The sequence below is a fragment of the Mustela nigripes genome, chromosome 1 (assembly GCF_022355385.1).
Source record: "Mustela nigripes isolate SB6536 chromosome 1, MUSNIG.SB6536, whole genome shotgun sequence".
Lineage (NCBI taxonomy): Eukaryota > Metazoa > Chordata > Mammalia > Carnivora > Mustelidae > Mustela > Mustela nigripes.
Window position 1 is genome coordinate 145,513,620 of NC_081557.1, and position 15,789 is coordinate 145,529,408.

Genomic DNA, 15,789 nt, shown 5'->3' on the forward strand with positions numbered 1-15,789 from the left:
GGCACTGGGTTGGCTCATTGGTTAATCCTCTGCCTTCAGCTCAGGTCATCATTCCAGGGTCCTGGGGTGGAGCCCTGCATCTGGCTTTCTGCTCAGCGGGGAGCCTGCTTTCCCTTCTCTCTCTGCCTGCCTCTCTGCCTGCTTGTGATCTCTCTCTCTCTGTCAAATAAATAAATAAAATCTTTGTAAAAAATAATAAAAAGCAGAATTGGGAAAATTATAAATGTACTTATAAAAATGGCAGTAATAATATGGCCAATAATAACATCAATAACAGTTTTGTTGAAATACAAACTGTCTAGAGACAAGTGGAAAAAATAATTTATTGCAGATTCTCTTACACATGAACATGGAACATTTATACATATATAGATGTGCTGATATGAAATGCTAAATTTCAAAACAAACATTTTTACACAAAAGTAGTTGCACTATATTTTATAAAGGTAGATATTAATAAATTATCAGAGATACTTAAGAACAATAGGCCAATTATTCCAACAGGAATGCATTTGATGCCAAAATTAAAGTAACATTTCTGAACATGATGGCTTGGATATAATCACATTCTTCCAAGCTAAGAAAAGGAAGCTCATTTCTGGAAATAAAAGGCCAGAAATGGCTCTTTCAGGAGTATCCCAGTGGTGTCTCCAATTTTATTCTTGGATGTGGTTAGAGAGCCTAACATTTATCCCAAGTTAAGGTAATTGTTCAGTGTGAAATAGTACAGCTTTTTGTAACAGCTGCAAGTGGTTAATGAGATTTAATATAAGGGATATACTACAAACATAGAGTTTTAGAGGAATTACAATGCCACATTATATATGATTTGAGTAAACAACCAAATATTTTGGAACAGGAATGTGCGCCCTCTATTTTTGAAGGAAAATGAGTACAATTCAAAATAGTCACTATTTTCTTAGTGTGGTATATTAATTCTTATTTTGGGAATCTGAAAATAAATGGCATTTTTTTCCCTAAAACTTAGAACTCACTCCTTTAGAAAATGATTTCTATAATGATGTACACTGGCACAATATAAACTTTGTTTTATGTTGTTATAGTCATTAAAACATACATAGACATATACATGGAACACTAAACAGATTTGGTAAGCCATGATATGATATATACACATGACCAAATACTGTTCAGTGTCATTTAATTAAATTCAACAAATATTTATTGGGTGCCTACCACTTGCAAATTACCATGTTCAGTGGTAGATCTTAAGACACAGGAAGCTCACATCATTCACATCTAAAGCCAAACTTCAGGTAATATACTAAACCTTGAAAATAATCAAAAGCAGAGCTAACGTTGAGTAGTGAATCATGAAAGCTATACCAAGGAGAAAGGCTTGGGATAACTGCAAAGGACAAAGCGAAATATGTATCCACAGGAATAATGGCTCCTAGGCGAGGCATGTGACTGGGGACCACGGGAGCCCTTCTGCGGTCCTCTTCATCCCATGGTCCAACATTCAGTCGTCATCCCGAGTTGTTTCCTTTCAAGAGTGGAATAAATAGGGATTCATTTTCGGTGATAATAAAGCAGGTAGTATCCCCCCAAATATTCTTTATTTCGTCATATGAAAATGTGATCTGCATTCAGATCTGTTTGCTGCCTCCCGCCCTCATTCTGGGGGAAACAGGGCCACCCACCTCAAATGAGCAACACTTGAGGTAGAATTTAATTTATCAGAAGAATATCTGTAAACATGCCAACACCGCAAGTAAACTATTTAAGGTAAAAAGACCAGAAAGAAGATGAAGATAAATATTTTAAAGTTTGGCATTCCATTCCTTTTAGGACTTACACTCTACCAGCATTTTTAGGGGGATGCATGCCTACGGGAAAAAGGAAATATACTCAGTGAGTCTCCCTCTCCCCCTCTAAAGAACCAGTACATCAACAGGGTAACAAAGTATCCAACTCGCTTCTAACAAAGCGCTCTGCTTGGCAACAGAGTGGGCACGACCTTGGTGTGCGCAGCCCAGTGGGAGTCGGGGCGGAGGGCCATTGTCTGAGGACGGCTTAGCGGGCCTTCGAGCTAGAATGCGACCCTAGCAGGAGCACCAACCTGAGGCTGCCCTACGCAGTCATTCAGGTTCGAGAAGGTTACAAATCGCTCTTCTTTCTAAGAAAAATGCCATGGGACTAGAACGTCTAAAGATTGCCAGACATTCCACGGGGAGACAGCTTGGCCCTCAGAAGGATCCGAAGCTTCGTGATGTAGGAACCACCTACACATTGTGGTCCTGACTCTGCCCGGCTGGTGATCTCAGAATGGTACAGGGAGCTATGGGAAGAGGATGGGAACCCCCCCACAGCCCGCTCATCTCAGCCGTGTTTAAATCAGATTATGGCAGAAGAATAAAAATAAGCTAACAAAAACAGGTCTTCCCCTTTTGGTGCTTTTGGTTTTCATTTCATTAGAAGACAAAAGCTGGCAACGTTGCATAAAGTATAAAGTAAAGTAAACTTAGGGAAGTTATTATTGTTCTAACTGGCTCATTAATGTTTCGGTATTTCCGCTGCTTCACTGGAGAGTTCATTTTTGTAAGCAAGAGTTCTTTTCAAATGAGACCTATTCCCAGTGATTATAATCTAGCTCTCTCTCTATTTTGTTTATTTACTTATTCACTTATTTTTAGCGCTCTGTATTTATATTCTGTCTTTAAAAAAGGAATTGCATGCTGATTAGTCATACCTCTGTTCCTGTATTTTTTCTGGAAAGAAACCAAACTTGCATTGGCTCTTTTTTGCCCTTCATGGACACGGGGCCTCGGTGCTCCAAATGGAACTGTGGATCTGAGTTTTCCGGTGTCATAAGACATCTAAAAGACAGGGGACAGGGAAGAGAGAGTCATATGGAGTATGGTTGTATAGAGAAAGTGGTATGAACCGAAATTAAAAGTGTAGTGTAGTGTAGTGTAGTGACCCACACTACAGTTGTATACTTAAAGGTAACACAAGGTCTTAGTGACAACGATCATACAAGGGAATTCCCAAGGTGGTGTGGAACCATTAGAAGTGGGAGTAATGACCCAATTTTCTCAAATAAGAAATAAACAGTCCTAAGAGCACAAGTGATGACTGTTTAAAAAGAATAAAACCACTGAGAGTTAAGCCACACTTTTTTCTTGCAAGTCAGTCAAAACTAAGACATGTTTTCTTACCTATAGGTATATTCAGACACATTTATTTTTCCTTTTTCGCCAGTGGTTTCTGTTCTGCTTGTTAGGTTAACGGTGTTTCCAAAAAGGCAGTACCGCGGCATCCTCTGTCCTATCACACCGGTAACGACCTCTCCAGTGTGTATCCCTATTGTTATCTGCAGAAATCCAAACTTTGTTTCCATAAGTTCAATCACCAAAACACTAACTTTTTATTTCTTTACATTACAGAATGTAGAACCATCATATAAAAATCTTAAGAATTCTCTAGAAGAACCCCACGTGTATTATAGCATATTTATAAAATAAAAGAACTCCAAGTGTATTTATAAAAACAAAAAACCTTCACAGATATCTGTCTTCCAGGAGGAACATTCATTTTCTAAAGTCTGAAGATTTCAAAGATATGATTCTGGCAACTCAGATGAGACACAGGAAAGAGGTATTTAAAAATAAGCCAGAAAGGACAGGAAGTTTTATCTCACCCTCATGATTTTACTACATGTAATAGACTAGGTAATTTCAAATAGGTGGACAGATTTCCCATCTTTATGAAAATATGGGATATAAGAAAAGATTATAATCTATGTATAATTAGTGACTGCCTGGTAAAGAATAGGTCAGTTGTCCACAAAGTTCTCCTCCTACTATTATATGCGTTTTATTCACTAACCTGAACAGATTCGCCATCCACTTGAACCTGACCAGCAATTTCCATCATGTCCAAGGCCAGGTGGCAGATGGACCGTGCATGGTGGATGCATGGCTCTGGTAAACCACTCACAGTCATATACTTGTCACCAACTGTTTCCACCTAGCACAGCACATATAATTCACATGTTCCTTGGTTAGAATAAACATTACCATTTCATTTGCTACCCTTATATATAAACAATGTTTTTTCAAGGCTACTGCTAACTTTAAACTCTCCTTCTCTGTATTCTTTTAAAATTCTAATGCATTCGACTCCAACAAGATGAAACCTTATAATTATTTCAGATTTACACACATGGCACTTGAGGTCTTTGATTACAGGCAGGTCCAGACACAGCATTATTCTCTCCCTAGTAATTCCGGGTTTCTCACCCCAAATACCCTTACAATTCAATGGACAATTAATTGCCATTAACTCCCTAAAATAATGATGGTTTATGGCACAAGGGCCACTACCCAAAGCCCAGTGATTTATCATGTTCATTAACCATTTATGTTTAATGTGCTCACAAAGCGTTACATTGTACCTCAGAAAACCACTATAAAATCCATAGTCTTTGTGGCACTCCTATTACTCCAGATGCCTGGAGATGGTTTGGCTAACATCCTTACTTTTATGAAGCAATAATGTCCTGACTTCATTTTTTCAAAATTATATTTGTTTTCAATTGAAACAAAGAGCAGAAATATCTTATAAATGTTTATCTTCAAGTCCGTGTTATCTAAAAGCAGATCTGAGTCCCCAGTACCCTTCTCCTGGTCTCCAACTTCTTTCCCATGCTAAGCATTTATATATTTCAGTAAAAATGTCTCCTGCAGAGCATACAACAAATGTTAAATTTATGTTATGTGTCATAAACAACCTGCACAGATTCATTAACGTAAGTGCCAATGAGCTGCTGAACATTTCATTTTCACTAGGGGATCATCAGCACTCTTCCTTTTGTTTACTAGGAAGAGAAAGTTTTATAACAAGAGGTAATTATTTAAGAAAATTGTAAACAGTAAATACACGGAGGCTGGCTGCTGCATGGCTATATGGCTAGAATCAGAGAAGGTGCTTGTGATGTCTCTGAGTGTAGGGCCTTGGAATTCAGACTCCAAAGAGTCCCACATTAGGATATGACCTGGACTTGCCTTATAAACAAATGGATTTTTCCGAGAGTCAGTCAATGTGTCAAATCTGGTGTAGAGGTCATTAAGGAGGTTAACAATCTTCATGGCCCCTTCTCCAGATGCGTGCTTGCTACAGAAAGCATTGAAGCCCACGATGCCGCTGAAGAGGATGGTCACGTTGTCGTATCTTTTGGCAGGCACCGGACGCTTGTGTCTCAGCTCATTGGCAACAGACGGAGGGAGGACAGAATATAGCAACCTGTTCAGTTCAGCGGCGTGGGGAAAAAGCCACAGTAAGAAATGATGGGAAGAGCCTTAGTGCTTCTACTGTCCACCTCCTAGAGCTTTGATATCGTATGTACAGTAAAATTCTGGAGTGGTAATAGGACACCCATTACTGGCCATATATGTAAGGGAGGTATCGAAGATACTGTAATTTATTTGTTTTCATCACATACAACAACTGCAAATCCAAACCAGTTCATGCCAAATGAAAATAAGTCAAACAAATAAACAGGCAAAGTGGAAGACTGGTAATAGGACAAAGTTTTCATCTGTGGTACTGAATTCTGACCCACCATTATGGTTCACAGTTTGAAAGCTGTTATCACTAGCACTTAAAACACTGTCTGAGTAGCAAAATACCAGGGGCACATTTATCTCTTAGGAATAAGAAATCTACCTGAAATTGTGTAAATAATATTAAAAGAAGTAGATTTCTGGGCACCTCAGTGGCTCAGTCTGTTAAGCACCTGCCTTCCACTCAGGTCATGATTCCAGGGTCCTGGGATGGAGTCTCACTTTGGGATCCCTGCTCAGTGGGGAGTCTGCTTCTCCCTCTCCCTCTGCCCCTACCCCTGCTTGTGCTCTCTCTCTCTCTCTCTCTCCCTTACTCTCTCTCTGTGTCAAATAAATAAATAAAAATCTTAAAAATAAATAAACAGTAGATTTCTCCTCAGTCTCATTCATGACTCACTCTTCCATAAGACTCTGATAAAACAGATGAAGACTGAACTAGGCAAGAAACGGATTGTATTTCTACAGGCAATATGGAGATTACTTTGATGACTTTAGGGATTGCGCTGAGAGGCAAGTGTGGTAAACACAGAGGAAGGGGATGAGGGCTGATGGATGACAGGAGAGAAGCAGAAACTAGGGTGATCGATGTCGCTTGGCATGAGGACCCAGCAGAACAAATGAGCCTTCTCTGCCTTTTTCTTCCCTAGAGCCAGAGGGCATACCATGCTAAATTTAATCGTACAGGCTTCATAAAATATGTTATTTTCAGGGATGAAGTTGTACCACTCACCAGTAAAGGATACAGTTTGAATTGGTTTTCAAGCAGCAGGAGGAAATTGAGCTACCTGCCCTAGGGACTTCCTGAAATTTGCAAAATACCTGGTAGACTAAGGAGTTCACTTAGGGTCACAAGGGAAGTGAAGAGGTCTCAAAGAAACTACACATAGCTTTCAGTTTCCTCATACAAGGGTCAAGACAAGTGAATTAAGCAGCTAAGGATAAAGATGGACTTTGAATGGCATTCTCTATGTCATCCATACTATCAATAAATAGTTAACTGGTGTGTTTATATGTGGGCACAGCATTCATCCAAGGGCAGCTACACATGTATTAATGGAAAGAAAAGTACAGAAACTGATGCTGTTATCTATATATATGGGTGCTCGAGAATGAAATAGCTCTTATAGGAAGTAAGACAGATCAGTCCAACTTTCCAAGACAGTTGCCAATTATATCACATTAAAAATGAACACACAAGACCCTGGGTAAAATCTCTTATGAAACTCCAGTGATTTAGTGCCTTTAACTAAAATATGCAAATGAGACCAAGTAGTATGCACACTGCATATTCAAATGAATTTCTTGAAAATGAAGTATTACCTTTTTTTTAAGGTTTTTCTTTTCTCCCATGACATGGAAAACTATTGGCATGAAATGATCAGATCACAAAATTCATGGGCTTTTATGTATCCATTTTGAGTCTAAAAGTTCCTATAAAGATGCCAATATAGCATTTTATTTTATTTTTATTTCCTTTAAAGATCTTATTTATTTATTTGACAGAGATCACAAGTAGGCAGAGAGAGAGGAGGAAGCAGGCTCCCCGCGGAGCAGAGAGCCCGATGTGGGGCTCGATCCCAGGACCCTGGGATCATGACCTGAGCCTAAGGCAGAGGCTTTAACCCACTGAGCCACCCAGGCACCCCCAGTATAGCATTTTAATTTATTAAAATTCTATTTATCTTATTCAGAAGCACACACAAAAGGCACAATTATATTCCTTAAGTTTTAATTATATCATATATTTTTTGAAGTTATTGATACTTAAGGAAGTATTACCTTTAATGCTATTTGTCCAGTATTTCACAACTTAATACACCATTCACAGAAAAATAGGAGTTTTCGATTTTGTCTTTTTTTTTTTTTTAAGATTTATTTATTTGAGAGAGAGAGAGAACATGTGGCGGGTGAGGAGCAAAAAGAAAGAGAATCTTACAAGCAGACTCCCCACTGACCACAGAGCCTGAAACGGGACTCAATCTCACAACCCTGACATCATGGCCTGAGCCAAAACCAAGAGTCTGACGCTAAACTGACTGAACCATCCAGGCACCCCAGATTTTGTTATTTTTGTTAACATATCTCATTACAGATATAATTGTTGTGATTACAGATGACATCATAATCTGTCAAATTCCTATCTGCCAAGCCCTAAAATAACCTAGACTCTGAGAGTCCTTTAAAAGACAAAGGCCTATTCTAAGGACAGTGTTTCTCATAACCCTCAGAACCCACCCAGCCCCCGGCACACAGAGGTTGCTCAGTACATAGTTCTCATGTGAAGGAATGAATGAATGGAGAGATCCAATTTAAAGATGCGTTTGAATTATTGTACTGATTTTCCAAGAGAGATATTTTGGCATCTGTTCTTTCAACGTAAAAACTGAAGACATATTCCCACTACCATTAAGACTGACTTATTTCTGTGTGCATAATTTCTTTTTTAAGTGACACAGAAGGTTTTATTTACTACTTGGGAGCTACCGCGGGTTCCATGCCTCTCTGGTGTGCTGATCAGACTTAACTGTAGTGGAGTCACACTATATAAAGCCCTTCCTTCACCACGAGGCTTCATTCTTACGTATCTGTCTTTTTCTTTTCATCTTCCAAGGCTCTTAATGTGAGCTGCAGCCTGTCTGTGAGGATTTCCAGTTCCTGGGTCAGTTTGTATTCCTCCCTGAATTGTTCTCCCAAAAGAACGAGGTCGCGTGTGGCATCGTGCAGAGGGATGTCACTCAGATACAGACCTCTCCGTGTCAGATCGTCCAGATTCATCACACTGTTATAGAGGGAAAGGAGGCAAAATCAGTGCCAACTTGTCTACATGATAATCCCGAGCCTGGTAACTGTCAAGGAGTATAATCCTGTCACCTTCTACCATTCAGTTCCTCCTACCCATTCAACAGGTGAGGCTACAGACAAGAAAATTGGGGGAGTCACATGAAGGTTATGACTTCATTCTTTTATATATTAAAAATCTATCAAAAAGCAGTGATGAACTTGATATACATTTTGCCAAATCACACGTTTGGTGCCATCGGCGTAAACGGCAAGATAAGGTAGAAACCTGTCCGGTGTGACCTGATCGGGTATTTAACACGAGACTGTTATTCACTGCTATCGCATTTCCCTCTCATTATAAAAAGATGAAGAAAAATGTCCTTTTACCCTCTGCTACAGGGATAATAATGCCTCTCTTGAGAAACCAGTTCATTTTGGCCTTATGTAACTGGTTAATTTTCCGTCTTAGACGCAATGATTAAAAGTTTACAATCAAATTTATGACCTATCTTCCACATGTATATTATGTATTTATAACTCTTTGACATGTATTATTTGTGCTACTCTCCCTTCTGGTTCTAATTTCTACTACTCTTGTTTCCTTTGAAAATATTTCTCATTTTTGAAACATTATTTAATCCTGCTAGATTTTATGCATCTCTCTAATCTAATTTATTTTTTTACCTGTTATTTTTAGAATAGCATACTAATATTTACTGATTCAGCTATGATCTGGTAAGCAACTGCTTTGTAAAACCTTATTTTTTGGTTAAAATGTCTTAAGTTTACATTATTGGTTTCAATTATTTAAATATAAAGTAATTACTTCTGGGCATTCCCAATAAGAATTTCTCTAAAATGATATAACAAGTATTGACTTTACTGAAGAATTTTGGACTGATAAAATGTCTTCTTCTTACATATTCTCAGCAGAAATGTCCACAAATGAAAGCAAAAATTAGCATGTTAATATAGAGAAATAAAATGATCGAAAAGTTTACTAATGAAGCACATGGTCTCTTTCGATTGTGTTAAAATGCATATGTATGTTAAAGCTCACTTTCAGAATAGACCCATCTGAAAAGAGGCCAGATCATCTGACAAATGGTAGACAAGACCATGAGCAGAGAAAATAAAAAGATTATAAGCTTAAAATGAAAATGGCTGAAAATGTACATATTGAGATAGAAAACAATCAAATTATGTCTCACTTTTCTATAAATTTACTTATTATTTTAATGAACTATTAACATATTTTTTCTAAAGTTAAACTAATTGTCTTGAAATTATTTACTTTACAAGTAAAACTGCTTTTAGGTGATCTCACTTAATGTGAAAACAAACCTTTCTATACACATGGACAGGTACCACATGACAAACCGTGAATGTGTCACTATGCGTATTTCTGCATATGGCAATTAACAAAAAGACTCCAAATTGTCTGCTTCTGTTCCCCGAGAGAACTTTATCTCCATGAATAGAAACTGTCCCTACTGAAAAGTTGTCATTCTATTAAAGTTCAACTGGAAAAGAGACAGAAGAAAAAAACTTAGGGACAGCCAATGAAATATAGTAAATCAATGTGGGTGACTAAAAAATATAAAAAATTTATGTTCTCTAATTTTTGCCTCTTTTATTTTCATGATGCATATTCTCAGGAAAAAAGTCCTTAGTCTTACATAGTCTTTAATAGCTTATTGAAGTTCTACAAAGTTCCTTATGTTTTTCAGAGATTTTAAGGCAGTATATTTAAATGAAAAGTGACCATGATGAACTTTAAATTTTTAGCCAATAGCTCACCAAAACATACTTAACTGAATGTATTAACTAAATAACGTGCATAGCTTTCAGTTATGCAGAGCTACAAATACATAAAATATCACCTAACAAGTCTGTTACCTTTTTCTATTTTTCTAAGTAAATGTAGATATAGTTTTCTTATTGTGAGTTCCCATGCATCTTTTAGTAAAATGTTTTGTCAAACTGGAAACACAGCATCCTACAGTTTTATTTTCCTCTGATGGTTATTATAAATAACATAATTTACATAAGTTTCAGTGTAATATATTTTGAATAGTGAATCCTGATTAAAGTTGCTATATATTTTTTATATAAAATTGTTCAAATCCAGAAATATTTTTAAAAAGTAATTTCTCGGTGCCAAATACATCCATGTATTCACACCATCATATCAGATGCTCTACAGAATTGTTTTTCTATGTGACACTCCTTTGGAAGGTATAAAGCTATAGAATTAGCAACCTGCAGATTGGATTTTTCCATGATCCAATGGCATAAACGCTCAGCAAGCTGATTAAGACAGGGCAAATAAAAAAGAATACATGATTTCTTCCAAGCTTATTACAAGTGTTAAATGAAATTATCCTTGTTATAGAGAGGTATATAAACAAGGATTGTAAAATCTAATTACACTTCGATCACGTAGTGTAAATGATTAAATAAAATGATTAAATAAAATGTTACCGAATTTTTGTTAGCTAAAGATAGGTATTTATATCCATTATAATTAATCAAAAAAAAATGATTACCTTGGTGAACACAGAAAAAGTATGCTATCTGCTTCAGGTAAGTAGATCATTTGACCCTTCAGACGTAAGCAGCTGATCTCAGTCCCAGTCAGCTCATCCTCACATTCTAATTTCTCGACATCCAACAATCCTTCCTTGAAAAGGCAAGACATAACCATTAACTAGTACCTTTTTTCCTTACAGTTCAGTAAAAAAATAAGGACAGGCATGCTTCACTTCCTACCAAACCATAAAGGAGAGTAAATGCACCATGTAGATGAGGAAGGACATTTCACCAAAATGGTACCAGGTATTAAGCAAAGTTGGCTACCTGGCAAACAGGGCAGAAAAGCGAGTTGACTGGCTCATTTGAACCCAAAAAGACAACAGCTGTACTACTGTTGGCATACTTGTTGAAAGCTTCCATGAGTCATACTTCTGATTCTCCAGGATGGCTACAACATATAATATTAAGTTCCAGCAAAGAACAACCCAAGAGCCTCCATTCCCTATGCCTTCATTCACAGAGTAACAGGGAATAGTTCCAAATACGTCAAACATGTGTGGGTAAGGCCTTTGCGAGGGCCACAGGAAGGACAGGATGTTTACTCCAAGACACTTTGGCTGCACCAGTCTGAAGAACAGAAACTATGAGATCTGGGTGCTACCTAAATAATCAACTGGATGAATATGTTATCACTTTTATTTTCCCACAAAAATGGCATGAAGAATAATGGACAATTTAAGGAAGAATTAAATCAGGACTTTGGTTGAAGTTTAAAAGAACATTCTTTATCAGTTTTGATTTCTAAAATAGCACATGGTAGTTTAAGGAAGTAAAAGATATTTGTTTTATTACGTGAAACTGAGTTGTCCCAATGAGACAGTCTCAAAACTTATTTTTGTTAATTCTGATCCGTTGATAAGAGTCCCACTGCCCCTCAGGCAAACCAAGAATCAGTAACATTGCCTTTGAAATAGTACTCTCTCTGGGGGCACTTGGGTGGCTCAGTGGGTTAAAGCCTCTGCCTTCGGCTCAGGTCATGATCCCAGGGTCCTGGGATCGAGCCCCACATCAGGCTCTCTGCTCTGCGGGGAGCCTGCTTCCTCCTCTCTCTCTGCCTGCCTCTCTGCCTACTTGTGATCTCTGTCTGTCAAATAAATAAATAAAATCTTAAAAAACAAAACAAACAAACAAAAAAGAAATAGTACTCCCTCTGACGTTTTTTGGGGATCTGTCTATAGTTCCTCCATATCACAGAATGGTAAAGTAGCTAACTTTCCCTCGGGGCCATGTCTAATTTGAAACATCCCTTACTCACTCACACTGAAAGAAGTATCTTGATTACCTTACTTCTCAGGACGAAAACCGTATTGATGTGTGAAAGGATCCCATGGAAACTAATGTCAATATGAGGACGAACGAGAGAGAAGACAGACAACAGGCTGCAGTTCCCAGGCTGGAGCTAAGATGTAGATGAAAGGGAAAGAACACAGGATTAGCTGAAATAATTCTTACAATTTGAGATTAGATTAAGCCAGCTCAATAAGACTTAAAAATAGAAAACCATAATCATATGGTATAGGAATTGCCTCAACCATGGGCTCCTGTCTTGACCTATGTCACTCAGCAATCAAACGGGCATCATATCGTTGCATGAACACAAAACCGAATATGGCTTCAGAGTACTCATATCCCAATACAGGCTTCTATAAGTAAGAGAAGCATTTTGGAAGAAGAAATAATAGAAATGTGACTTCTTAAAAGGTAGTGTGAGGTATCAAATGCCTGTGGGTTATGATGAAATTTAAGTAGAAAAACCACCAGAAAACACTCATCCTTTATTAAGAGACAGCTAATAATAGTAATGGGTAACAGTTAATAATTGCTTAGACACTGGACCAAAAGTTCTTTATGCACTCTGTCTCCTCACACCGTAATGAAGGGGAAATAGGCAGAGAAAGGCGAGGTAACGGGCTCACATTCATACAGTGAAAGGGAGGCAGGCCCGGCACAGGAGCCCATGCTGCATACTACCCTACTTCTGGATGGGTAAGTCTACAACAGAGCCCATCTGGGCTATTCCACCATTAGTAAGGCTCTTTAACTACAAGTGGGAAGTATCTCCAATGTGTTGGATACAACTTCAGAGTTAGTTAGGTGAGAGGGAAAAATAGAAAGGATTTTTCAAATGGTCTGAATAACCCAAGTTAAATGCACCCCAACTGTTTTCCTTCGAGGCTCTGCTCAACCCCAGGAGAATCTATCACTTCCCTCTTTAGTGTTTGTACAATTCCTCTCTCTTCCCTGCAAATGTCAAAGACTGACTTTGAAAGGTATTTTCAGTCAGCATATAGTCATTCAATGAATAAATAAGTGAAAGATGCTTGTTACCAGAAAATCACCCATTTTCTCATTTAAAAAAAAAAAAGCATTCCCATATAATTTTCCCACTGTCCCTGTAAGTGACTGAAACAGAAAAATAAGTAAGTAGTTCCTAGGGAAAGTTGCATATGCTGAAATATACTTAGCTCACAGGTGACAAATTTATGATGTATGATGTCCTGCACATTACATGCAACACACTCAGTGCGTTGAATGAATAAATGGCCGTGTGGAACAACGGCGCCTTCACAGCCTTTTGTCTCAGGCCTTAAGGCAGTTTGAGGTCCTTTTACCTGGGGAAGCACTCTGTAGATGGCATTGCCGCACTGAGTAACCACTAGGTCCCGGTCAAATATTATGTGAAAAGGAAAAGCTTTGCAGAAGGTATAGGGACTGATGCGTGATTCCTGGGTACCATTTTCTTCAAATCTATCAAGATCTTCATAGAAGTCTTCTTCTTTTGACTCTTTTTCTTCAATTAAAAACTGAGTATGATCACATTCTTCATTTCTTTGCTGAATAACCTGGATTCCAAAGGGGAGAGATGGTGTTGATTATCTGAATTTCAGTTTGGTGAAAATATCTGAACACTCAAGACACTGGCTATAAGAATGGTTAATTAGAAAATATGAATATACGGAAATGCTATGTATGTCTTAAATAGGACACTATTTATGGACATTGTCTTGTTCAATGTGAATTAAAGACTGAATGATTATTTGTAATGAAACTGAAAATCTGGTATAGGTCCTTTAAGTAACCCAGACAGCCTCCTGGATAGAATGAGGAGAAAAGTACCACCTTTGTCTTATAGGCTCAGCCCACTCAGCCAGTACACTTGGTTCAGTAAATGAACTACCAACCATACAAAGTGGCTCTATTTAATATGATAAAAAATGATATTCACAGAGGGAAATGAAACAATGGAGATACATATTTTAAAATATATGCAATATCAGGGCGCCTGGGTGGTTCAGCTGGTTAAGCACCTGACTTGCTTTTGGCTCAGGTCATGATCTCTGGATCATGAAATCAAGCCCCATGGTGGGCTCTGAACTCAGCGAGGAGTCTGCTTGAGATTCCGTCTCCCTCTGCCCCTCCCCCTGCTCCCACTAAATAAATAAACAATAAAATCTTTTAAAAATTGCATGCAATGTCATTTTCATCCATCAGTTGGCAATTATACAAAATACCAAATTGGGTAAGACCAGAAAAAGAATCATCTCAAATACCACTAGTGGGAGGGGATCTTGATTAAACTTTCTGAAGGGTAGATTGATAATATATAAGTAATCCCCCCAAAATTATACATTCTCTGATTTAATTTCAAACCTAGGAAGTCATTCTAAGGAAGTAACCATAAGAATGAGTAAAGTTCTATAGTTTAAAAAAAATAACTACATTTCTAAAATATTGGGGATCTCTGGGTGGCTCAGTCGGTTAAATATCTGCCTTCAGCTCAGGTCATGATCCCATATTGGGCTCCGTGCTCAGCTTCTCCTTCTGCTGCTCCCCCGCTTGTGCACCCTCTCTCTCTCTCCCTCTCTGACAAATGGATAAGTAAAATCTTAAAATAAATAAATAAATAAATAAAGATATTATTCATAGGCAAATACATTATTAAGGTATAGAGGGTTTTGGGGTTTTGTTTTTGTTTTGAGCTTAAGAAACTACAAAAAATGCATCCCCTTATAAGGGGAAATACTATATCTCAACTGTGGCCAGATCCAAATGGGAAGTAGCTGGGGCAACGGTTTTTCATTTATAGCTAACTGAAAGCAGAATGTTGCTCCTTTTCACTTTCTGTTCAGGAGTTCAACGCAGCACACTCTGAGACTACAGAACGAATCACAGTTAACATGGACGCCATTGTATATATTCTCTCAAATGCAGTTTCCTGCTGGAATCAGAACATTCCTACTCTCAGTGTCATACTAATCAACTACACTGGCTAAATATTAGTCTTATTTATGATTTCAACATTCTGCCCCTCTAAGGTTGATTTCTCTAAAGTTCCATAAATGAAGTAAGAGTCAGTCTAAAAATTCAAGCCTAACTTTGGTGTTCTGCTCTGATTCCATTTTAGATACAGAAACTGAATTATATACAACCTAAATTTACTAATTAATTCCTCATTTCTGCTCTTTTGCTTTGATTAAATTGTCAAAATGAGTTGCTCTCCGATCATGTTTTTAACGTGTCCTTGGTATATTACTTCTTGACATGGTATAATATTCCTTAAGTAGTTAAATTGTCTGGTAGCTCCAGACCTGTTAAGCTTACAGAATTGACATAAGAATACTTTGGGAAATTAAAACAGTGCCTTTGACAAAAATTAAATATACAAAACATAACTAAAAATGAAAACATTTCAGAATTCTGTGGTGGAGTACTTGAATCAATAAAGGCCATAAGGCAACCTAAATAACGTATAAAGCTATGTAATTAAACCATGTAACTAAGTAAAAACTTGAATTTTATATAGAGTATGCTAATGGCTGTCCAC

At 37.7% G+C, this 15,789-nt stretch overlaps 1 protein-coding gene across 1 annotated transcript in view; it reads right to left on the bottom strand.

Annotated features, from left to right (window-relative positions):
* Window positions 1–305: 305 nt before the first annotated feature.
* GUCY1B1 (guanylate cyclase 1 soluble subunit beta 1) overlaps window positions 306–15,789 on the bottom strand; it is a 47,134-nt gene continuing 31,650 nt past the window's right edge. The window contains exons 6-14 of the mRNA XM_059374744.1: window positions 13,577–13,807; window positions 12,247–12,363; window positions 10,919–11,052; window positions 8,170–8,367; window positions 5,031–5,268; window positions 3,853–3,993; window positions 3,183–3,337; window positions 2,714–2,840; window positions 306–1,507 (exon numbers count right to left, since the gene is read on the bottom strand). Coding sequence (XP_059230727.1) covers window positions 1,484–1,507; window positions 2,714–2,840; window positions 3,183–3,337; window positions 3,853–3,993; window positions 5,031–5,268; window positions 8,170–8,367; window positions 10,919–11,052; window positions 12,247–12,363; window positions 13,577–13,807 — 1,365 coding nt within the window. The 3' untranslated portion in view covers window positions 306–1,483. The remainder of the gene's footprint in view (window positions 1,508–2,713; window positions 2,841–3,182; window positions 3,338–3,852; window positions 3,994–5,030; window positions 5,269–8,169; window positions 8,368–10,918; window positions 11,053–12,246; window positions 12,364–13,576; window positions 13,808–15,789) is intronic.